Raw genomic sequence first — 25,085 nt, 5'->3', positions numbered from 1 at the left:
AGCCACAGGGAAACCATTTGCTCCCTGTAAGCCAGTTTGCCTTTCCTAATTCTTGGGGAAATTCTCATTTCCCAGGAGGGTGAATGTCAGTTCTTCGCAAGTATCGTTCGAGAATAGCAGCCAGAGCTGCAGAAACGAGACTGTGAAAACTCCCCCAGCACCTTCCAGTGGATGTTGTCCAGGCTGTTTGGAGAGGTGGGTCAAGCAGTACAGTACCACATGGGGGTTGTACATGGAGGAAAAGTAAGATGGCTTCTGCATGTAAGGCCTTACACAGGTGATAGTGATTTGGGTGCTGATGTACTACTGTCAGCTGCAAGTGAGAGGACAGTGTTGGCCTTTCCAGAGTGGGTTGCACTCAATGAAGTGAAGGTTTGGGGGACAGCTTTGAACCACATGTTTCAGAAGGATGTTTGGCCCTAACCTAATGCAAAATAGACTCCCCAAGTCAGAGGTGAGGAGCCTCAGCACTAGACATTTCAGTCTGCCGGTCTGCTTCTGTTGCACCAAATTAATTATGAGTGTAGATGGTCCCACTACCTTGGGAATTCCAGAACTTCCTGGAGTGTGGTGTCTTCCTAGTAAGTGTGGAGATTGAAGACCTTACTACAAATCTATCTGGAAGCACAGAGATGAGGGATAGTGCAAGTCTGAGGGGAAAAAAAAGTTCATGTTCTTGCTATAGGTATCATTCTAAGCGAGAGAAGAGACTAGCTGCAGCCACCATTTTATCACTTGGTATTTGCTCGCTGTGACTCTAAAACAATGGAGAACATGCAGGTAAAAGGTGCAGCTGGGCAGCGCAGGATGCGTTGCTGTGTGAAAAGGCAGCTGAAGACCACCAAAATAATTTGGAGCAGATTTGATGACACAAACATTACTGTGACTACTGATTCCAACAGGAGTGAAAACATCAGAGGTGTTCAGCTGTGTTCAAGGATTGCGTTGATATGGTCTGATTGACAGCAGAGTAAACCACCCGCAGAGATATGTCTTTGGAGGAAAGTTTCTTTGCAGTGTAAGAATTGTACTTCCAGGTTCTGTTTTCCATACTTTGACTGCACAATAAATCGTTTTTCTTAGTTTGCTTAATATTCTTGATAACTGGCAGTTGCTATGGAGTTACAGTGCACCATGAGCCTTTTCTGCCTGTTTATTAGCCACTTGCAAATACTTACCCTTGAAATCTCATGCAAAAACAGCAACCCAAAGGACCAACATGGAGAGCTGAAAATGGTATGTTTCTTGGACATTTTTGTAAGACTTCTATTCATTTTTTTAATGACTAATGGTTCAGGCATGCAATGGAGTTATGGAAAGTTAGTTACTGAATATCAACCAAACTCTGGGAATTGTTTTGGTACATTGCCTCAGCCAGGGCAATGTGATACTACCAGGCAGCAGCTCACAGGGAAGGAGGGTTGTGATGCAAAAGAGTGGATTTTTAGGAGTAAAAGTCATTTGTTAGTGAAGTTACCTGGATTGAAAAATCTGTGTGTGGGAAATATGGGGCATTTGTATATCAAAGGTAAAAAAGTCACTTGGAAATTGCTATTGCATGCAATAGGAAAAAAAAAAAACTTGGAGGACAAAAAGCACATGGACAAGTGAGTATTGCCAAAAGTCAGACAGAGTTTGAGGAAACTGGCCAACAGCAGCAGTTCCCAGTTCATTGGATTTTTGTTTTCAGTTTAGTTTCAGACTGATTTGAGCCAGACCCAATATTTTCCTTCCATTTCTGGTACGTCTGAAGTTCCTCTGATCTTTTTCAGCTAGATCAGGGTTCTCGTTAGTATCTGTGCTCACAGCAGGAAGCCATTTTCCTCAGCAACAGCTAAAGGCCTCAAGGCAGATCCACTGTACGTGTCAATCCCCAGGCTGGACACCCGAAAACCATCATGGGCATATCCTGGAGCAGAGGCTGGCAAACCACCAGATTTCATCTCTTTGGTATTTGTAAGCCCAGTTATTCTTCAGTTGTGGACAGATTTTGTCCAGAAAAAGAAAGTTGTCTCCTTTTTCCCTTCCCTTGCTGGCCTGTGCTTCCTACATGATACCTCTGAGCTGTGGTTGACATCTGCTACCCAGCTGGAAGGGAAGCACAGGCGAAAAAGCGCGGCAGCCGTGCCGGACGCAGAGGGGGGCTCCACGCTCCTCCTTGGGCACCTGCGCTCCTGAAAACGGCGAGAAGCGAGGCAGTGAACAGGAGCTGGGTGCCGAAACACCGCTGTGGAACCAGCCACGCACTGAAAGCGCGGTACGGGCTGAAACCTGTGGCCCAGTGTTTTACATTTAATGTTTTCAGTACCACAAGCTTTAGAGAAAGGTGAGAGGCGCTTGAATTAGCTGTCTGTAGAGGAAGTTGCTTTTACATTTCTTAAAGCACCTTATGCTCTGAAATACAAGATCGTCTGACCTTCAGAGGGGTAACTTTGCTCTTCAGATACCATGACAGCACAGTTCTGGGTGCTGCTACTTGTTTCATTTGTCCTCATCTGTACTGCTGACAAGAGTCTAAAAAAGGACACTTTTGGGAACTCAAATCTGTTGAATCTATTAAATCTATTTCTTAAATATCCAGAAATAGGTACTTAACGCTTAGGAAACTGGCACGGGTGAGCCATCCTCCCACTGGAGCAGGACTGGTGTCCCTAACGCAGAGCCAAGTTAGCAAGTATTCAATGATGGAAATAATGAGAACCATCTGACTAGACACGTGAACTTAATAAACACAGGTATTTTTGTTTCCTCCACAAAATCATTAAAGGTAAGGGCTTTGTGGCCCCTACTGAAACCCTTGTGGGTATCTGGTCTTCTCAAACCATTAAATGCTTTACGAGGGCCATCCCAAGACTTGGTCTACGTGCCTGCAACTCCTGGCACCAAGTGAAAACCTGTCAGAAAAAGGCGTGGCTGTAATCGGGGTGGTTTTGGCAGAGGACCAGCCAGCGCCGCTGCCCCCTGATCCCAGCCGGAGCCGGGCGGGGCGGGCGGAACGCTGGTGCCCGGAACGCTCGGCGCAGCTCCTGTTTCCAGCCGGCAGCTCCGGGGGGACCGCGCAGGGGACGGACCGCCGCGGGTCGCCGCGCCGCGGGCACGATGTGGAGCCGCGTCCGTGGCTGGGGCTCCTGTCGCCTCTCCGCGCGGCTCCTCGCCGGGCCGGCCAGCGGCTGGGAGGCGGCGGGGGTAGCGCGGCTGGAGGGGAGGACTCACAGGTACCGTCGCCTCCCGTAAATCTTTCACCTGGGGGAGAGGGCGCCCGGCGGCGGGGGGAGGCTTTGCGGGGCGGTGTCCACGACAGCGCCACGCGTCGCCCCAAACCGCGGCCCTCTGAGCGGACGGGCTTTGCTCAGCTCCCCGGGGAAAGCTGCTCCGCTTGGCCGCAGGTGGGGCCGGCCCGCCGTGGGCGGGGAGTGGCTCGCCGCGGCCTGTGCCTCGAGAGCGGGTTGCCGCCGTGGGCCTTTGTGTTAAACGTGGGCCTCGTGTTTTAGCGACTTTCTCCCGTGAGCGTGGCGCCTGGATCGGGCGGGTGGGGTGCGGGGCCTGCCCGGTGCCCTGCCTTCAGCTGCCCTGTTGCCTGGGTGCCTCGGGGTTTAAACCTGCTCGGGCAGCAAGCAGGCCAAGCCCGAGTCCGTCTGTCCTGCTGGGGCTGTGTGCTGTTGACACCAGTGGGCAGAAGTCATCGGGAAAGTGAAGTCAAGTAGAGAGGAGTGGTTTGGGTTGTGTTTCTCGTGTTGCTCTCCTCGCCGTCCTCGTCTTTGGTGTGAACGATGCGCGTACGTGACCTGAGCATCATTTTACAGCGTGTGTACCAGCAGAGTGGTGCTGGCTGTCGGCAGATGTGCATGCCCAAAGCACTGGCTAAAAGTAGTATTTGGAAGTTCGTTTTTATTTTTATTAAAAACTTTAACTACTTTTAATGAAAAGTGAGTTGTACATTTATTTTTCTTATTTCAAAGCTCCTTGATATTTTTGAACAAGCTCCGATACTGTGATAGCCTCATATATAAAGCAGCTTGGTTTCTTTTGTAGCTGTGTTTGCTTTCTAAGGTTAGGCTGCTGAGCAGAAGACAAACTTGATGGTAGGTGAAATACAGTAATGCAAACCGCAATGTACTATTGGCTTTAAATGTTTAAGGCTTGCAGTCTTGCTGTGTTTTTCTGACGCTGTAAGCAAAGATCTCTGAATGGTTAAATAGTTTTAAGGAGCATGCAGCCTGAATTAATGAAAAACATGTGTTTGAAAAAGATCTGTGGAGAACAGCTCAGTGTAAAACAGCAGGACTCCTACGATCTTCTCAGTAATGTGGTTCTGAAGCTTTCCTTAAATTTTCCTTTTGCTTCTCAACATCGAAATTTAGGGTTTAATGCTGACAATTTAATGCTAACAATTTATTAAGTGCAGAGTGACTGAAATAATAATGTGGTGCCTGCTGATACTAGTAGATTTTTCTTTTTTAGCCAAAGAGCGCTGTGTGTGAGGGGGGGAACGTATGTCAAAATTCCTTCAGATTTGTTGAAGTGTTTTAAGATCTATTGAAGTGTTTTATTTTGAATCAAAATAAATATTTAATTGTAAGTTTTTTTTCTTTATTTTGGTAACTTGAAGGTGATTTTTAAACAAAAAAAGTAGTTGTGAATTTAAAGATTTAAACATTTCATTTTAGAATGTTAAAGAGAACAGTTCTTTGAATTTTATGATAGTTTTTCCAGAGAATGCAGTTGTGTCTGTGTTGCAGCAATATCCTGAGCAGCTCCCTGCTGTCCCTGGCTTCGCATCCTCTCCTGCTTACCATGCCAGTTTTAGCTTCTTTGCAGTGATGTGGTAAACTAGGTAGAGGAACTGTTCCAGAGGGAAAAATAACCAAAATAACTTTTTTGTTTGTTACTGGGTTATCTTGCAGCAGAATCCGTTTCCCCATATGGCTGCACAAATGCTTGGCTGCTATATTGCAGGGCATAGGGTAGGGGAATGTGATCCGTAGTAGTGCCACAAGTATGAAACGATGTGAAGCTAAATGTGCGTGTACAATCTTTTTTCAGGTGGCTAGGAGTGATCTCTTTGTTGCCTCATTTTAAGAGTTTCAGTGAGTTTTCTATAGTACTCATGAATTTAAGTATCAGGTACCAGTAGATTCAAACTCTCAGTCTGCTACCTAATGCAGAGATACTTTAAAAGTTTTAAGTTCATAGATTAAACACAGTTTATTTGTGGAGGAAATAAAGTTGTTTGTTTGATTTTTGTGATGAAGAAACCATAAACAATCAAGAGTTTTAAATAGTGCCCTAGCCCTTCTCAAAAGTCAAAAGGTACATGTTTGACATGTACTTAACATACACAGTTTGCACTCAGTTAGGCCTAGAGAGTTGTAACTTATGGGTTTTTTTGTAGGCTTACAAAATTCAGCCTTGGACCCTTTTTGTAACTTCTGATTTTTATTTGTTTATTCATTTTTTTAAAACTTTGTACATCATCTAGCAAAATACAGAAACTCTTCAGCACAGGCAGCGTGCTTTCTACTGAGAAAGATAAATCTACCGCTTCCAAAGACAGCACCACTGAAGTGGCATCAAAGAGTCAGGAGGGTACAGCAGAAACACCAAAGCAGAAGTTGTTAGACATTATTGGTAATATGAAAGTAGAAGTGAGCTACAGGAAGAAACTCCAACAGTTAAAAACACGTGAGACCAAAAAGCAAGCCACGAACAAGCTGGAAGGCCCAGACAGTGAAGGTACTATGCTTCAGAAAACTACAGAAGACATCCAGCGGTAAAGTATAACAAACTTTTCTTAGGCTGTTTTCTATTTTTTTCAAATTGTTTTTTATTATCTAGGACAAAAAAAAAAATGCCATTTCCAAGTGTGGAAAAGAATCTTGTAAGGGAATGTGCTGTACAGATGTAGATTGCAGTAAATCACAGGAGAGAATCTGGACAAAAGATGTTGTATGCTTTCTACCATATGCTACCTTTTTCTGCACTGAGACTCTTGAAAGGTAGCACTAGCATCTCCCTGTGGAAAGTTATTTTAATGGGAGGGGGGAAATCCTGTTCAGATAAAATACAATAAAACTGAGGAAAAAGGAGAAAAATATTTTAAGAATGGCATCATGATTGTCAAGTCTTGCATGTGGCTCCCCTCCACCATGTGTTACATCACGTTTATAACCCTGCAGGTCTATGCTGCCAGTGGTCTTCAGGCTTCATGTCCGAGGGGCTATGCAGTGACGTAGGGCTGCCATTTTCCCAGGTTTGAGAACAAGAGCTTGTCAGTGTCATTTGGCAGTTGATGATTAGTGCAACATAGGGCAAACCTGGCTGTCCCCCTGGCCACCCTCATTTGGGATAATGTGTAACTGTAACTTCTGAGTTATTAAGATACAGAACAATAGTACAGAAATGATAGTCTAAATATATTAAGACTTTTATTTTTCTGTATTTCCATATCTGTTGTGTCTCTTACAGAGGCAAGCCTTTAAATCCAGAACTGGTGGAGGCTGCTTCTGCAGTCGCGTCTTCCCTACCACTCAACAAGAAGCAGACAGTATCAGAACTACTTGCACAACTAAGAAGACACGAAGAAACCACAGATAAACAGAAAAAGGGGGGAACTGTTAACATACGGTCTGTTTATTGAATGTTATTCTCAATAATGTTCGAAGTTCTGATTTTGCAAAGTCATCTTGAAGGTGACTGGGTTCTGTGTTGGAAAGATACCCCTAAAAGATACATTTGGACAGGTTATCCTTGGAATTAATGAATACTGGGAACATCATTGGTCTGGTTATACCAAACTCCCTAAATTTTGCCATCCTCATTCTAAAATGGTTTTGCAGAAATGGAATTGTTTTCCTGCCCAGGATCATTACTTTCTTGGACAGGCTAGCAAAATAACAGATTTTTTTATTTTTTTTTTTTTTTTCCCCCAAGCTTCCAAAATTCTCACACAATGGATGGATTTGTAGACGTTTCAGACGTTCTGTCTGGGCTGGTGAATTTTCATGACAGGTCTGCAGAACTGAACTAGAGCAGCTCTATTTATAGCCCCACCCTTCCTTTCAAAACTTTCCAGTCAACCCAAGAAACTCATCTCTTGGCTTAACGCCGTTTCCAGTGTGGCTTTCAGATGAGAAACATTTGTTTGGAAACTGAAACAGTTGTGCATACTGCTCTTCTGGATGATGGCTAAAGACAGATTTTTCGTTCTCTCCGCCCCCCTCCCCCCGCAGCTAGTATTCAGATAACTACTCAGAAAAGAAGGCATTAAATCCAGGTGAAATGCTGAACTAAACAGAAAATTGGATCTTCAGCAAAATAGGAGTGTGAAACCTTTATTCATGGCTGTTTGCGGTGTGAACTGCAAGCTGCTTATCTTGGTTTTAACTTATTCTGTGAAAATGAATTTGTCCCAAACCAGGGTTTAAGTTTGACCCATGTATTATTATTTGTAGTTTGCTCTAGGGATCAGTAAAGGATCTGCTTTGTATGTTTATCAATGTACTGCAAACAGAGCAGCCAACAAGCTAATGATGTTTGTGGCTGATGTTTGCCTTTTAAGTGAGTGAAAACTAAGGACAAATGTGACAGATGCTTGCAAATAGGTTGAGTTAGATGGTTGCAAAGAGGCTGGGATATACAATGGTCAGTGAATAACTTTGTTGAACAAAATGCATGTTCTTCAGAGACCGTGAAGAGAAAAGGGAGAAACTATGCAAGTTTCCTTTGTAGCCTGTATTCATGATTCTCTGCCAAGAGTGCTAATGGTGGTTGTGGTGAGCAGAATGAAATCCTCTCCAAATGTGTGAAGTCTTTGCTATTTGAGGGGGAAGTATGGTTTTAGGTAGTACGTGCAAGCATCTGCAAAGGCTGTGTGTGTGCTGTTTTCATAATGTCCTTTCAGCGTGAATATAGGAGATCTCAAGAACTTGATAGAAGCTTATCTCTCCACAGGCTCTTGGAGCCAAAATGAGTAGCTTTAAAGGTTAGAGGTCTGGCTGTTTTACGTAAAATTGATGTGTTCCTGCTTGTTTTGTTTGTTTGTTTTCTGTGTGCAGTATTACCAAAAACTTAAGACACACTTCCTAATGTAAGGAGAATAAACAAGGAGTATTTTATATAAAGCATATGTTCATTAAACTATTAATTACCAGTGAGGTTGTTCCAGCTCTGTCACTGAGGTTTTCAGAAGAGCAGAGTACACAAATGTGTTAATAATGGCATCGGCTGTGGGTGGCCAACTTAAAACGTAATTAGAACCTACTTCAGTACCTGATAAGATGTTGGAGGACCGTACTGATACTGACTGAGCTAATACGTGCAGTGGCTAACCTCATATGTGCCTACATCTATTCCTTAAGGTGTACATACTGTTCTCTAAATGTGGTTGGTCTGCCTGCTGGCATCAAGGCCTCGCTGTCCTCACCACCCATTGCACTTTCCCTTAAGCACTTACGCAGCTGTGGCTGCTGTGGAAGAAAGAAGGTGTCTAAGGAAGTTGTAGTCTAAGCAAAAAGGCTTTTTTCTCTTGAAAGAGAGTTTAAATTCTTCAGAAATTTAAAACCTGAAGTCCCTTCACCTATATAGTGCCTCTATATAGTTCATTGATGGGTTAAGATGTGCTATTACAGTATTTTATAACATGCTTGTGGATGAATCACTATGGTTAGAAAAATGCATTTTCCTCAACCAAAACCAGCCTTTTTGGTTGGCTAGGAATGTCATGGCTGGCTTGCTCTGCTTTGAGTTGGCAAGTTCTGCTTCCTGAGGCAGCTTTGTGAACTAGCTTGCTTCTACCTGGGAATATATGTTAATTTTTTTTATTATATGCTGAAAAGTTCCGTTTTCTTCCTTAATAGTTAGGTAACAGTTTGAAACTCTATCAGTGGATGAGTTTTCTAGACAGAGCAGCAACTCCTGCTGATTTTCATGACTGAAAACTTGGTTAATAGTAACCTTTCACAGTTAGACTCTCAGATGAATTTCAGCTTTCTGATCAGTGTTAAAACTGTTGATTTTTAAAAGTTCAGCAGAAGGCACTGAAATGCTTTTAATATATTAGAAAGCAATTACTTTTATTCATACATGATTATTTTGTGTTGATTTTTGGCAACAAGAGAATACAGGCAATTTAACTTTTCATCTTTTTCCATAAAGGTTTTGCATTCAGTATACTGACACATTTTAAAAGCCAATATATATTCCTCTGTTATTTAAAACTATTTAAAAATGAGCTATCTTCACAAGAAGTAGAGCCATATAATGCTCAACTGCAAAAAATTGCTATACTGCTATTGAGATTTATGAGGGTATGAAATAAATTGTACATTGTCTGGATCTTTTGGTTCGTACTAATTTTTTTTCCAGGATTGTGGTGTGGCCTCCAGAGGTCACTGTTGTATGCAGTCATCTCATCGCCTTGTTTTGTAGACAGTGTGAGGACAGCGTGTTCGCTAGGAGGGGAAAATATTAATGATACAGGAATTTATTTTTCTCAGTGTCGGATGAAGTTTCACTCAGTGGAAATTACAACAGCACTATACCAAAATAAAATCTGCAGCACTACAAGCTGAAATTTCAGCTCCTGTTTTGGGTGAAGAAGAAGAAAAATAATTCAGAGCTTAGGCTAAAATATATCCAAAGCTCCTTGGGTCTCCATTTTTAGTATTATAATTATTGGTTGGTAATCAGGAAGGAGACAGAATCTGTGGGTGTTACAAAAGCTCTACCTCTTCCTATCTCTGGAAGGCAGAAGTATCTAGGAACTTAGGTTTTTAACCTCATCTTGGGACATGAGGTAATATCGTGTAATATCTAACCACTGTAGGTACGCTGGGATTGGAGTATGACTTTGTAATCCGATGTTTTTCATTACAAAAGGCATTAAAAACATCTTTGTAGTTTTATTTTTAGTTAATACAGGGGCACTTTTAATGATGGAGTGATGAATGTTGCTGCCAGAAATGTTCATATACGAATGATGGGGTGACATTAGGACTTCCCAGTGAGAAATATGATGCCATTGACTGCATGTTCTGATAGCTTGGTAGCATAGTGTGTCCAGACCTACTGTGCAAAACCACAAATAAATCAAGGTCAGCTGTGAGGAGAGCTTCTCTGAGCAAGCCTGATCCCCCTGAAGCATGGGAACACTCCAGCCTTTTAGGTCACAGCCGAGTCAAGCAGTTGGGCTGGGCTGTGTGTGGCTGACCTTAGGAATTATGTCCCCTTGACCCTCAGAAGTGTCTTAAGCCTCTGGCCCAACACCAGCTCACTAATGCCAGTAGGCACTTCATAGAGTAATTTCTAGTGTGAGATACGCAGCTAATCTGAGGTTGTTTTTTCTTTAAGATTAAAATGAAGTTATTCAAAACTTGTTTTCAGATGCCTTTCAGAGTAGGTACTTGAAGAGCTATACTGTTTTTGTTCTGCCATTTGAAACTACATCTAAGACTGAAGAGAAATCCTACTGTGTTGCTGTGGCAGTTAGCTTTTACAAATTTCCAGAAGTATTTCTTTCTTGTCAGTAAAATTTCTTTTGACTTAAACTGCCAAAAATATAGTTTGAATTTCATTCAGAATTTTCATAAAATGGATATGCAGTGTTTTTGACTTGGCCTATTTTTATTTTTTGAGACCATATTTATGCCTTAAAACTTGAGCGCTACAATTTTGGATGTCTGCGTGTTACTGGAAGCGGTTGGGCGGAGAGGATAGCTGTGAGGAAAAATTACCAGCTTGGTCTTTACCAACCAACAGACTTACCAATTAAGGGGACTAATCGACAGAGGCAGAAAGGTGGTGTGTTTTGCCCTTTGCGTTCAGAATGAGCTGCATACAGCACTGGAAGAGATCAGAGCATTTGCTCTTCACGTATGATTTTGACTACAGAATTACGAAGGAAGATGTGGTCTGTTAATGCTATAATATGATTATGCAATGCAACAGATTGCAGTGGATCAGGAAAGGTGACCTACTTATTAGGGTGGCATGATTGACCCGTGTCAGCTGATGTGTGAAGGCAAGCTTTCTTTTGGTCTGCAGCGGCACAGCTCTGTCCCTGGGCAGTGTTGGTTCCTGTCCAAAAAACTGGTGATTTTTCCCTCCCTATGTCAGCGTATTCCTTGCATCCAGAGAAATTCCTCATTTACTTAAGCAAAACATACCTAGTGCACTCTGTGAATATTGGTATGCAGATATATGAAATTTTTCTTTCAGTTGGAAACTAAATAATTTCAAAGAAAGCATTAATTGCAGATCTAGTAGGCTAAAATAGCACTGTTCATTTGATCTATATAGAATGTAACAACTGAGGTGGTTTAAAAAGTAAGACTTGAATGTTTGATGACTTAAAAATGGGTGTATTTTGTGAGGAATGTATAATTCTGTCTCGTAGAGGCTATGAAACCAATTGAGAGTAGAGTTTCTGGTTAATACATATGACAAACTTCCTTGCTTTGTTGATTTGTTGAGTTTTTACCGTCACATTTTTAATTTCAGCAACGTTATTTCAGAAATGGCAGTTAAAAGGCAGTCCCCAGCTCAGAGAGGTGTGAGGATATCCAGTCGCATTTCTTTGGAGTTGGATGAGGATGGTCAAAGAATCAAGCCTGAAAGATTGTCACCTCAGTCTTTTGACTCCAGAAGGTATTTTTGTTGTGTTCCCTTCCAACAGGAGGAGTGTGCAATCTATTACTAATGGATAATATTTTAAATTTAGTTGTACATATTCATTTTACCATGATACTTCAGAGCTTAAAGAAATTACTGAAGTATTTTTCAAGAAAAGTACTGTTAGCATTGAAATAAACTTCTGTGAGAACACACTAGTTAATATTAACCAGCTAATCGAATAATGTGCACTTTTTTAATATTAAATTTTAGATAATTAGAAGTACTTGGTGCTGAAATGTAATTGTGTTTGTTTTGACTAGTTTAAATTATTCTCACTTATGCATAATACAATTTTATATCACTTAACTTTTTGGAAATGGAGGATTTGAAGGCTTACTTTCATCTAATGGAAGACTTAGATAAATGTTCTATGTTTAGAAAAGTTTTGTCCATTCTGTTGGGGTTTTAAAGGTTTTTTTTTTTATTTTTTATCACCTTGTTGCAACTAAAGACATTCTGTAATTGATTTCTCTATTGTCTGTGACATAATTGTCTATGAAATGAACTGTATAATTTACATGATGATTTTGAGGTACTCCTTAAATTTACCTTGCTGCTGGTTTATGTGGCCAGTCTATTTCTTAATGAATTAAGGAGTGCTCTTAAATTTTTTATTTTACTCCTGTAAGCTATGCTTTCTTGCCTGCAGTCTTTTGATTTTCCCATGGCAGCTCATCATTGCATTCCTTGTCAGTATATTCTTTCTCTAATTAACCCCCTTTTCTTGGGGTTAGGGGCTGGAAGTTGGGGGAGTCATTTGCATTTAGATAGGTAATGCTGAATACAGAATTTGGATAACTAAGGAAAACAAAGCATAAATTACTGGGTGAGTAGATGTACAATATTTTGCCCTTTGGCTGAGACATCTATTTCAGTATATCACAAACAAAGAATTGTGACTTCCCATAAGGAACAAATTGGAAGATATGCACTGAGCCATGTAGATCATGTAAAAACCTCAAAGAAGTGACTTATAGCCAGTCATTAGAAGCCATAACCTGCTTGCTGAAATATTTCTGAGTAACTTCCCTGTTCTTGAACTACCAAACTGTTAATGTGTGTTAGGGAAGTATCTCTTGGGCCTCTTCAACGTTATAAGGCCAGCAAGCAGTGTTTTCTTTTGCTGATGCAAAGCTTGTAGAAAGTGCAAGAGGGGCTTCTTGTAATGGAAGATGAAGGGAAGAAGTGGAACAAGGTTCTTGACCAAGCCCTCCTGACTTAGGTATTTCCATCCTGGTTTTTCATTCAGCTATAAGCTGCAGGTTTGAGGAGCAAGGGAACTGACTTCATTATCAGCTGCTGAATAGCTCTATAGATATTTTTAATCTGGGGATAATTATCAGACAGAGTTGGTAGTCACATGAAAGTAATTTTGTTATTACGCTATGATTCTTGACTGACTATGAGAAATACTTTATTTAAGGTGTTGGATTAAAAATTTTTCAAAGTTTGAAAGAATAGAAATAATATGATCTAGAAGTATAAACTGAAAACCCGAGCCATTATGTGCTTGTACAGTGTATATTATTTTATATCTTTGCTAAACTTTTCATTTATTAACATACTGCAAAGTAAAGTGAATTTCACTTATGTTTGAGAACGTTTATTATATTTATGATATCTGAGAAGCTGTCTTGCCCTCTTTGTGTGATGAAACTGTACTTGGTATATAACTTCAGGAACAGTTATGAACAGTTATTGCTCCCTGTAATGAGCAAACTGTTTCCCGTTTCAGTCTGAAGTTTCCTCCTACATCCCTGAAAATCTAACGGGTATACTTATCTATTGATAATATGAAAAGAATGGGTTAGGAAGAATATCTAAGTTTAAATCAAGTTAGTAGATTTCAATGAAATGAGTGATGTTGCTTTATAGTAATTTGAAATAGTCATTTTAAAATAAATGTTCTTCCAAGTCATGCTTGGATCTTCGGCCAACATTATTGGGAGTTACACACAGATAGGAAAATATAATCCTAAATCAACATTCTTTCAAGGCACTGTAATTAGATTGCACTGTGCTGAAATAGATCCAGGGTAGTTACATCAATAAAATGTAATATGACAAGAGCAGGTTTGCAGAAGTAGTTGTGGCCATCAGAAATCTGCAGTAAATCCAGAGAGGTGAAATTTTAAGGTCAGGAAGGGCAAGTATTGCCAGGGTAACAGTGAATATGGAATAACATAAAGTAGGAACTATTAGAATTTCAGTGGAAACCTGGAAGATTGTATGATTAAAAGAATCATTTGTTCTAAAGTTCAGTGTGTTCTATAGTAAAGGCATTGATTTTTCTTTGTTTCCGTTTATAAGAAAATTTATTTTGATTACTTGTTGAACTCTTGGATTTTTAAAAATTTTTTTAATATAAGCTTGTGCTAAAGATAAATATGATTAAAAATAGATGGTCAGAGTGAAATATTTTTATATTCAGAAGAGAGAGCATCAGGGTGATGCTATTTAAAATATATCGTACAGATATACTTTGAGTATTTGCCATATGGCAGAGGAGGTGGCTGTGTAATCTTCCAAAAAGGCTATTTATGTCATAAAGCAGGAATTGTTTGATTTAGCTGTTGCCTTTTCTCTTCCTGAATTGTGCAATACTTTTCACAGGGGAAAAAACCCAAATCACCAGATTTGCTTTTTAGTTGAGACTTTGTAAAATTGCTTGAGTACTGTGGTTTGATACTGTTTAGCTTTGTTCAGATTCCTAAATATTTCAATAAAAAATGACTGCAAATATAATGTTTGATTTATGCTCATTCTTTCACACGGAAATGTTTTGGGAAGCTTGGTTACAGACGAATAAAAAAGTCATAAACACTTTCTCTGGTTAAAAGCCTGAGGATTTAGTGAGAGTCACTATCATCTCGTTTCTTTTTCTCCAGAGATCTGCTAGTTCATGGGAATATTTTGTGCTTTTAAATTTGTTATCTGGCAATGTTGTGAAGTGTTGTGAAATACTAAATATAATTTTTCTTTTGTGTTTATAGAAGTCTCAAAGTAGGAAGGAGGCTTAATATATTCACTAAGGCTTCTGCAGAAACAGAAAATGCACTGAAAACAGGTTAGTGGAAATTCAATAATGAAAAACCCAGTGAAGCCAAGTTCTGAATTTTTAGAATATCAAGAGATTCACTGTTGTGAAGGAGACTTACGACCTGTTAACTTCCTGCTTTCAGACCTATAAAAAAAATGACTATTTTAATGTAACTCTGACTTTTAGTAAGCAAAAATTCCATGCAGTGTAATAGATTAATGTTTTCTGTACTAATCAGGACATTCTGTTACTGAACTTGAAGGGTAAAACTGGCTTTTTGTCACTAGGGCCAGTCTTTCTTCTGTGAGTGTAAAACCAGCCTGGAGAATGGGTGTGTTGGCTCCAGTAGCTTATTTGATCAAGTTGCAAAGTTGCTGCATTCATTTTATTGCAAAGAAACACAAGGCTGTGATCCCAGGGAAACAAGCGTGCTCTACAGGTGGCTATGCATAATCAGGGTAGAAAAAAACCCAAGACCACGTGTTGGATTGCTTTGTGGCCTTCTCTTGTTTAGTGTTGTATATGTAGCTTGAAAGATCCTCTAAGTGGCTGACAAATGACACCTTGCTTTACCTACTGTAAAGCTCTTCATATATATTTAGAATCATAGAATGGTTTGGGTTGGAAGGGACCTTTAAAGGTCATCTAGTCCTGCCCCCCTGCAATAAGCAGGGACGTCTTCAACTAGATCAGGTTGCTCAGAGCCCTGTCCAACCTGACCTTGAATGTTTCCAGGGATGGGGCATCTACAACCTCTCTGGGCAACCTGTTCCAGTGTTTCACCACCCTCATTGTAAAAAATTTCTTCCTTATCTAGTCTGAATCTACCCTTTTTTAGTTTAAAACCAGTACGCCTTGTCCTGTCGCAGCAGGCCACACTATGAAGTCTGTCCTCATCTTTCTTATAAGCCCACTTTAAGTATTGAAAGGCTGCAATAAGGTCTCCCTGGAGCCTTCTCTTCTCTAGGCTGAACAACCCCAGCTCTCTCAGCCTTTCTTCATAGGAGAGGTGTTCCAGCCCTCTGATAATTTTCGTGGCCCTCTCTGGACCTGCTCCAACAGGTCCATGTCTTTGCTGTACTGGGGACTCCAGAGCTGGATGCAGTACTCCAGGTGGGGTCTCGCCAGAGTGGAGTAGAGGGGCAGAATCACCTCCCTCGACCTGCTGGCCACGCTTCTTTTGATGTAGCCCAGGATACGGCTGGCTTTCTTGGCTGCGAGCACACACTGCCAGCTCATGTCCAGTTTTTCATCCACCAGTACCCACAAGTCCTTCTCTGCAGGGCTGCTCTCAATCCCTTCATCCCCCAACCTGTGTTGATACAGGGGGTTGCCCCAACCCAGGTCCAGGACCTTGCACTTGGCCTTGTTGAACCTCATGAGGTTCACGTGGGCCCACTTCTTGAGCTTGTCCAGGTCCCTCTGAATAGCATCCCGTCCCTCAGGCATGTCAACTGCACCACTCGGCTTGGTGTCACCTGCAAATTTGCTGAGGGTGCACTCAATCCCACTGTCTATGTCGCTGATGAAGATATTAAACAGTACTGGTCCCAATACGGACCCCTGAGGGACACCACTTGTCACTGACATCCATCCAAACATTGAGCTGTTGACCACTACTCTCTGGATGCGACCATCCAGCTAATTCCTTATCCACCAAATATACATGCCAAAACTCACGTAAGATAAAAACAAAAACCAATGGCAAAACAGGCATGACCCACCTTCACATTCACTGAATGGCACAGCTCTGCAGGAACAGTCTTAATACCACATAAGGGGGATAGCTTTAATTCATGAAGACTTAGCTTTACTACAGACTGGGTTTTGGCGAAGAGTGTGTGAATATGGGCAAGTCATGTGAAAAACTCCCTCCCTCACTTTTCTTTCTGAACAATGAAATTGTGTATTGTTAGCACTGATCTTTAATACGCTGATTTCCCTAAGCTATTCTGAGGCCCTTTGGAAAAAAGACTATATTCCAGTGTAGTGACTTAGAACTATATATAAAGCCAGCAGCTGCAGAAGAAACAGTGTTCCTCTGTGATATCTTAGAAAATGGTACGTACTTGTTTCCATTTCAAGAGTAGGACTTAGTTTTTGCCAGATTCTAGCTGAGTAGTTTTCTCCTTTTTTTTACACTTGAAACTGCAGGGAGAAATTACTTTGTTTACTTAATTTCTTTAGTAAATGTCAGATAGTGCTATTTGCATATTTTCAAGCAGCTGTGAGCTTTGTAAATGCAGCCACCTCTGTGGTGGACTATGAAAGTTGCTTATTGGAATGGAATTCAATTTGCTGTTTAAGACTGCCAATTTCCTTAAAATCGGTCCATTTTACATCTAAAAACATAATGAATGATGCAGCATTTGTTTTTAGCTATCTTGACAAATGCGATGTTCAAGTAACTGGTGTTTGAGTTGAATCAAATTTACTCAGGCAAAATGGTGAGAATTTAACCTTTCTTTTTTGCATGAGCACAATGCAGATGCTAACAGCACATAGTAGTCACCCTAGATAAAAAGTTGAGATACACTTTTTTTTTTAACACAAAACTGGAATGTGCACAAATTGTGTAAGAGAGCAAGTGGACTTTATTGGATTTGTAATTAGATACTAAGAAGTAAGCTTCTTTCAGCTTTTTATGTGGTGTTTCCTTGTTTGATTCCAGGTAGCCTTGAGGAAATCTACAATATAGTCTAAGCCAGGAAGCTTATTACTTGGCTTGCTGACTAGGCCTGATGACAAAAAATATTTTTGCATTAATCTCGGGAAATACCACTGTGATACTTGATACCTTGATTTGTTTGCTTTCACTTTCTTGGCTCATATTAGTGGAGATAATGAGTTAAAATATTGTTTATACATGACAGAAAAGCAAGTTCTGTGTTATGTATTGAATAATTGTTTTGAAAACCTGAATGTTAACTGGAAAGTAAATTGGCATCCTGAAAAAATTGTTCATAACTGTTAATGTAAAATATCAGTAACTGTTAACATAAAATATCAGTATTATTTTGTTTCACAGAGGTGAAAATATAATGTTTATCACCTTTACTGCAAGCTTGAAAAAATGAGTTTCTGCTCTCTTCTATTAGAAGATTTATTAGTAGCGCATTATTAGAAGGTATTCTTTAAGATGTGGACAATAATTTCATTCTGGTATGGTTTCTCATGTTGTCTTTTATCTGTGTTTTATTCCTGCCTCCAGCCCTCAAATCAAAGTAGGCAGCTAGGGAATATAGTTCTGGAAATTTCCCTGCTAAGTAAGAAATAATTTGAAAAAGTATCTTCTGATTTAACACAAAAAATGAAAACACTTTTCAGTATGTAAAATTACTGTTTGCTCTTTCTTTTTTCTTTTTTCTTAAAGGAGGGGGGAGATTTTTTTTTTTAAATACAGTTGAGTTGTAAGCCACTGAGCCAAAGATGAAATTATATCTTAGTTTCAAGTACTTAAACTTATGAGTAGTAAAATAATAGCTGATTGGCCATGATCCACTTCAAATGGACTGTAACATTTGAAATCACATCAGGATCTCTGTTCCAAGGAGCTTAGGGTGAATTGATAACGGGAAGACAAGAAAACAAAGGGGAGTGCGTCTTAGGCCAGCTCATGAGACAGCAGCCCAAGACGCTCCCAGCGGTTCCTCCCTGTCCTGTGGTAACAGCTTGTTCCCTTCACTTCAGCGATGCGGTTCAGTCTGGGCTCGTGACCAGTTCTCCTGGGTGGAGGGGCAGGAACTCCTTAAGAGTAACTCTGCTGCCATATGAATCCACTTTGATTAAAAAAAAAAAAAAAAAAAAAGCATCAGGAAAGATGCATCCCTAAAGGGACTGTTTGACTTTGGGAGAAGTCAGGATTTCTCAAGCTCAAGAGGCAAAACCTGAGACACTTATGAGTGTTGGGGAAGGAATTGCCATTATTTGTAGATTGAGTTGTCTCCCTGAAGGACAGTATAGTTATGAAGTACCTGAGAACTCCTGTAGTAGGCAAGATTCCCTTTAGCAGAATGCACCAGTCATGTTCAGAGTTTGTCGTATGTACAATTTGTGAAAGACAAAAAGGAAAAAAAGATTGTGGAAAAATTACATTCCTGCTTTGTATGAAAGGCTTAAAAATAAATTGTCCCCTAGGAGTTCAGAATACTTTTTCGCCAGACATTTGAGAATTTAATGGACTTTCATTTCTGCAGAGAATTGTCATTTGAGAAGGGTGCTGCTGGCATCTAAGGTAGAAAAATTTGCACAGCTGAAAGTATTAGTCTCTGTAAAGGTTAATGTTAAAGGACTTTGTTTTAGCTAGTGAGAAGTCTTTGGCATGCTGACAGATCTTTACAAAATATCTTTTTTAGTATCTTCACCAACAATTTGGGATCTGGAATTTGCGAAGGAGATCGCAGCAATAACTGCACAGCCTCCCCGAAACGGTTTTGAGGAGATGATCCAGTGGACAAAAGAAGGAATACTGTGGGAGTTCCCAATTGACAATGAAGCTGGTACGTGCACTGTTAACTTTTATTATCTGTCTATATTTACCTTTTTTGAGAATTAGACCATGTTATGACCTTTGACTGTTTTAACATAGTGTTTCGGCTACAAGTCATGCATTTCATAGTAAACAAATAAAACTTTCCAGCTGTCCCAAATCAGAGATGCTTCAGATGAACTCATTCTGGCACTTTTCAGGTGAATTCCTGCAGGTGGTTTGGCTGATCTCAGGACTGGCTGCTGCCAAAAAGCGGAAAACTCCCTCCCTCCCTCCCTCAGCCCTGATGGTTTCAACACCAAAAGGCCATTCAAGTCTATTACATAATACCTTTTACTATGCAACTTCTTTAAAGAACCTCCTACCAGAGGATGGGGAATCTTAAAACTGCTGTGTGTGTGTTACAATGCTGATTCTGTTCTTTGGTGTGGCTCTCAGACAAGTGGCTAGCCGGATCCTAATCAGCTATCTGCCAGTTCCATATCTGCGCCGGCCGAGTGTTAAACAGTTGTTTGCTCCCTTTGTTCTATCCGTTTCATAAGAATAAACAGTCACAATATTCACTCACTCTGGGCATCTATCTTAACTAGACATCTTTGTGCACAGTATTTACTTTTATTACCATTTTAAAAAAAAAAAGCTCTGTGTGAAGTTAAGCCAGCAGAGAGCGAGCAAATGTTAAGAATGTTAAGGAAGGGAAGAGCAACTACACAAAGCAAGTGTACGCTGTAGGAAAGGGGACTTCATAACTTCAGGGAGAGTTTGGCTGTGTTTTTTTTGTATTTTTTAAAGACTTTAAAGACATCAAACAGAACTACTTTAGAATGATTCAGTCACTGAAAGCAAAACAGGTTAGTATCTGAAGCTGGGAGTCTTTGAAAATCTGTCCTATACTGAGTTGCAAATTGCATAATGTGGTTCATTGTTTCTTAATGTTTATTCTCATCCTATTTTGGCAGTTTCTTCACAGAATTTAATCACTGCTCCCAGAATTGATCTGTTCCATCATGTAGAAATCCGAGTATACTCTGGTCATGTTTTTGCAAGCTTAAAACCACTGTGGCCAATGGTTTTTCTGTTGTTGTAATGTGGCTGGAACCCCGCTGTCTGGGGCCATAAGCGGACCAGGCGTCTTTGGCGGCCAATGGTTTTTCTGTTGCAGCAATGCGGCCGGAACCGTGCTGTCTGGGATGGGGTGGCGAATGGACAAAGAGTCTTTACATGTACTTAAACAAGAATCTTTATTGATTTGTCCACAAAGACTAGTCATGTGGAAAATTCCAGTGGAGCATTCCAAAATCTATCACCTCTCAGGTTGAAATATCAAGTCAGTAAATTCCATCCTATCAAACTGCCAGCCACAGGCTGTTAATCAGATTAGGTATGTCAAAGCACAGTTAAAAGCTTGAGAACCTTGCTCCAATTATATCAACATACTATAATTTCAGTGGCTCTGCAAAAGAAAGATGCCCCTTCCTGCTGTTAATTTTGCAGTTTTGTAACAGTCATCTTCCTCAATTGGAGGACATTACCTCAGCTTGTTCTGTATCAAGAAATGTGTGATTTTTCTTTTATGTCATAAGCACATGGCTTTAAAAACATAAGTGTAATTAAATTTTCTATTGAGGAAGCACGTATACTCAACTTTTAGCATTATGAAAGCCTTTAAAGTTTTAAATGAAATATAAAAAAGAAAGAAAAAGAAAGAAGACCGCTTATAACTGTTTTTCTTGGCTCCAGAGCATCTCCGGTGTTCTCATTAGAGTGCTTTACCAAGGCACTGTGCTGTGCTTTGAGGCATCAGGGCAAGGTCATGATTTTTAAAACTTCTCTGGCCTTGGTACGAACATCTGAAGATGTAGCTAGACGTATTGGCTTGCTGCAGTGGCTAGTAACAGTCTTCCCCCCCTACCCCACTGCCCTGTTGTCTGCTCCTGCCTGCATGTCCTTTCCCTTATCCGATGCAGTTGAAGTCACCGTTAGGCAGAAAACTATCTTTTTTTTCCTCTCCATCTCTCCAACCTCTGATTAATTTTTACCAGATTAGCAAACCATTAGTAGAGCTTGCGTAACATCGTTCTCACTCCTCCTCCTTTCTGCCTGCCTCTTCTGCTTCTAGTAGCTTTAGTTCTGCTCCATGACTTGCTGTGGCAAAAAGTTGGGAAAAAAGTTGATTCCTGCGCTTTTTAAAAATTATTTCTGTGCATTTATGCCTTGATGACTCAAATGCCGAGGAGTGCAGTCGTTAAAAAGGACAGTGCAGATTATTGGTGCTACTTTGCTTTAGCACCTCATTCTGAGGAGCAAATGCTTCTGGTGGGCCAGAGATTGTTACGGCAGAAGTGATAGGCTTAATGGAAGTCTCGGAAAATTAATGCCTCAGTTGCCCCGATGGCTTCTGCAGGCAGAAGTTCACCAAGTCCTGTTCTGGCTGTTTTGCTGAGATGCTGTTCCCAGCAGAGAAGCATTGGATCAGTTTGCCAAGAGAGGTGGCAAATGTTACACAACCATCTTGGGGTGCATGTGTGTGTGTGTTACTAATTCTGGGTCTGTTCTAGGCATCTACTGTAGGAGCATGATTTATCTCATTCTAAAAATCATAGAATGGTTTGTGTTGGAAGGGACCTTTAAAGATCATCTAGTCCAAACCCCCTGCCATGGGCAGGGACATCTTTCACTAGATCAGGATGCTTGGTCATCTTTATAGCATGTCAGCAACACTACCTATAAGGATGGACATCTGCATTTGAGATGTCATCTTTAAGGCAAGGTTGGTTATGTCTTGGAAAGGTTAGTGTTTTAGCTAGAGAAATTCCCGAGACTTTCTGTTTTGTAGTATGTAGGGGATTGGAAATAGGATATTGAGAGTGGGTGACTTCTTGCTTTAAGGTTGATAAAATCCTCTTAAACTCCCACCATGCATGTTCTTTCAAATTAGGTTTCTGAGGACAGTGCAAGAGTGGCTGAGGGACAGGCTTGTTCTTCCTATGCAGCAGGAGTTATGGCTTGCTGGGGGTGGTGGTGGGGGAGTCTTGCGACCGTATCTCATCTAATCAGTTCCCACCAGAGGTCTCAGCCTCTGATGCTTTGGGCAATTGTGGTCTCTTTTTGTGAGGCACACTTTACTTTTTTGAGGACTGAAGTATGTGGTCTAACTGAAATGTTGGGACTTAACACTTCATCCTCAAACCATATATCATGTCTTTGACAAACGGGAGATCAAAGTACATGATGCAATATTTCCTTCTGACCTACATTTTTGTGAGACTATAAATGGTTTAATTTCTTTTGGGTTAGAGATGAAAATTGGTGAAATTATTAATTAGACTTAATCTCTCCTGATACCCTCTATCTATCCCCAAAAGAAGAGCATCCAGGAGGCCGAATTTTACTGTCAGCATTATTCAGATTCTTTTAGTAGTGCGTTTGTTGGTTTAGTTCTCTTGGATTTTTGTGACCAGCAAAAGCATGGAAATCTGGAAAGGATGTTAGTTTGTGAAAGCAACCAGCAGCATCCAGGTACAGTGAGGTTCCACCTTCTCTTGGTGGGGGAAAGTCGGTGTGGGTGGCATGGTAAAAGCATCATGTCTGTGCTTCTGTAAGTGGACATGGATTTCCAAGCACAGCAGAAATATACCTTCTGAAGCTGACATGACTTTTTTTTTTTTTTCCTTTTAACATAAAGGAAAAAGAAGAGAGCTTCTGAAGAAGGAAATGTGCTTTCTTTTTCAAGGACAAGGGAGATAAATGTGGCATGTAGCTGGTATTGATACACTCACATATTTCTGGGAAAAATCTGTGTGAAAAATAGAGGTATTTCCCAGCTCCTTCAGATATTGCAGTACCTAAAGTTTAAAACAGGAAAGAAAGAATGTGTTCTTAACGAGTACAAGCTTGAGACACTTCTCCATCCGAGATGCGAATCATTTCTTCTGAAACTGTAGAAGCTCTAACACAGGAGGAAGCCTAAGAGTGACATGGCTTAATTACCTCAAATTTAATACTCCTGATTTAATGTTGTCAAATAATGTGTCATAACCTAGCTAGAATAGAAGAACATGTACACTTATGTCTATGGTGTAGACTTCCCATTTTTGTCGTCTGGAAATGTTCATATGCAATATTTTTCTCTAATAACAGATTTTTACTTAAAGGTGCAAATGTCATTTACAAATCTATAGCAAATTGGGATCAAATAAAAATTTTCATGTATCCCTAACTGAAGAAAAATCTTTCAATAGCAAATCCCAGGTTGCCTTGGTTTTTAATCTCAGAATTGGGAACTGCGAAAGCAGCCTTTTTTCTGTATGTAGGAATTTGTGTTCTGAGTCTTTGTCTTGTGTGTGCTAACATCATAGTATGAACAACAGCAAAGGAAATCCACAGGACAGAACAAAAATTTACCGTAGGATCAGAGCTGTGCTTGATTAGAGATCTACAATAATCCCTTGTCCTGTGTTCCTGTGGATGCTTTTGAATGCATCATCTTTTGCGCTGGTTATGACTTAAAAGTTGCAGCTGGTGAGATACACAACATTTTTACATTGGCATACGCTCACAGATTAAGAAAGTGTTAGAAAAACTATTTTCTGTGCCCATTTGATAGCAATAGGGTGTTAAAACCATGACTTGGAATGAACATGCAACTGTGTGTTAGCTGGTCAGTATTAGATACTTTATGAGGTTGCCTCATCTGTTCAAGACTAGCTTGTATTCTTTAATCCTCTGCAGAATTTAGGCAATCAGTGTTTTCTTAAAGAATTTATTAAGAAAGTGTCCCCAGTCTAAAAGGTGGTACCCATGATGAATCAAAATTTTCACGTATTGAACAAACAGGTTTATAGCAAAAAGATTGTTTTATTTTTTTAATTATTCCCCCCACCCCAGCATCAGCTTCCAGCAAGATTACCAGCCAGAAAGTTGATTTAAATATTAGATATTCATATAAATGAGAGCACGAAATGGAAGTAATATGGTAGACACGAGTATGATATATGCTGACATTTTTTGTATGGGGGGAGAAATTAATGTCTTAAAACTCTGCAGTTTCTTCCACTTCTGTGTGGTTGGCTTAACTGTGCAAAAGAATTAAAAGGCACAGAACTATTAATTTTACTAATTTAAGATTATTTGCAAACTATATCTTTTTTTACTTATTAAAATTTGCTGTTATATTATGATAATAACTGTCTTTTTTTTTTTTTTTTTTGTCCGATCTGTTAGGGATGGAGGATGATGCTGAATTTCATGAACATATCTTTCTGGAGAAACACCTCGAAGACTTTCCCAAGCAAGGACCTATTCGCCACTTCATGGAACTAGTCATCTGTGGGCTTTCGAAAAACCCGTACCTCAGTGTTAAACAGAAGATTGAACATATTGAGTGGTTTCAGAAGTATTTTGAGGAAAAGAAGGAATTTCTTCAAGAGATTTGAGACTTGGGAAAGTGCTTAACCTTGAAATGAAGAATCATTACATCAAAATTGATGATTTCTTATAATGGAAATACTGTCAGTGCATAGTAATCATGTGACCTGAAAGTTGTATTTTAAGTAATAAACTGAAAGGTCATACTTCCATGTGTATATGTCCATGTATATGTAGATATTTTTTGACAACAAAAGAAGGAACTGAAAAGTATGGCTTTTGTAGAATGTGCATTTAAAACTTAGTTTATCAAAATTGTCTTTTAAATTTGGAACTAATCTTTTGACCATACAAAACATTAGGTCTAATTCCACTTCCTACACCCTTCACACTTGATGTGTATCTTGACAGGTTTGATCATCTTTCCCATTCCAGAAAAGTTGCAATGCTTTCATTTTTAAAAACTCCTGATACAGCTCTAACTTTGAAAAGCTGTTATGAGATAGTAACAGTTTATTT

The 25,085-nt window shown here is 40.0% G+C and overlaps 1 protein-coding gene across 1 annotated transcript; it reads left to right on the top strand.

Annotated features, from left to right (window-relative positions):
• Nucleotides 1-3,136: 3,136 nt before the first annotated feature.
• Nucleotides 3,137-24,776, top strand: MRPS31 (mitochondrial ribosomal protein S31). The gene is made up of 7 exons (XM_050910858.1): nt 3,137-3,215; nt 5,480-5,770; nt 6,466-6,624; nt 11,497-11,643; nt 14,664-14,737; nt 19,066-19,209; nt 24,423-24,776. The coding sequence occupies exons 2-7, from the start codon at nt 5,634-5,636 to the stop codon at nt 24,632-24,634; spliced, it is 873 nt and encodes a 290-aa protein (XP_050766815.1). The 5' UTR covers nt 3,137-3,215; nt 5,480-5,633; the 3' UTR covers nt 24,635-24,776.
• The last annotated feature ends 309 nt before the right edge of the window (nt 24,777-25,085 follow it).

This window comes from Gymnogyps californianus, chromosome 1, assembly GCF_018139145.2.
Source record: "Gymnogyps californianus isolate 813 chromosome 1, ASM1813914v2, whole genome shotgun sequence".
Taxonomy (NCBI): domain Eukaryota; kingdom Metazoa; phylum Chordata; class Aves; order Accipitriformes; family Cathartidae; genus Gymnogyps; species Gymnogyps californianus.
Note: the sequence above shows the minus strand (reverse complement) of the source record. Positions and strands in the feature narration are given on the sequence as shown.

Coding starts and splice junctions, on each gene's coding strand:
- MRPS31 (XM_050910858.1), top strand. CDS start 5,634: ATGAAAGTAGAAGTGAGCTACAGGAAGAAACTCCAACAGTTAAAAACA. Junction 6,625..11,496: donor GGGGGAACTGTTAACATACG/GTCTGTTTATTG, acceptor TTTTAATTTCAG/CAACGTTATTTCAGAAATGG. Junction 11,644..14,663: donor CAGTCTTTTGACTCCAGAAG/GTATTTTTGTTG, acceptor TTGTGTTTATAG/AAGTCTCAAAGTAGGAAGGA.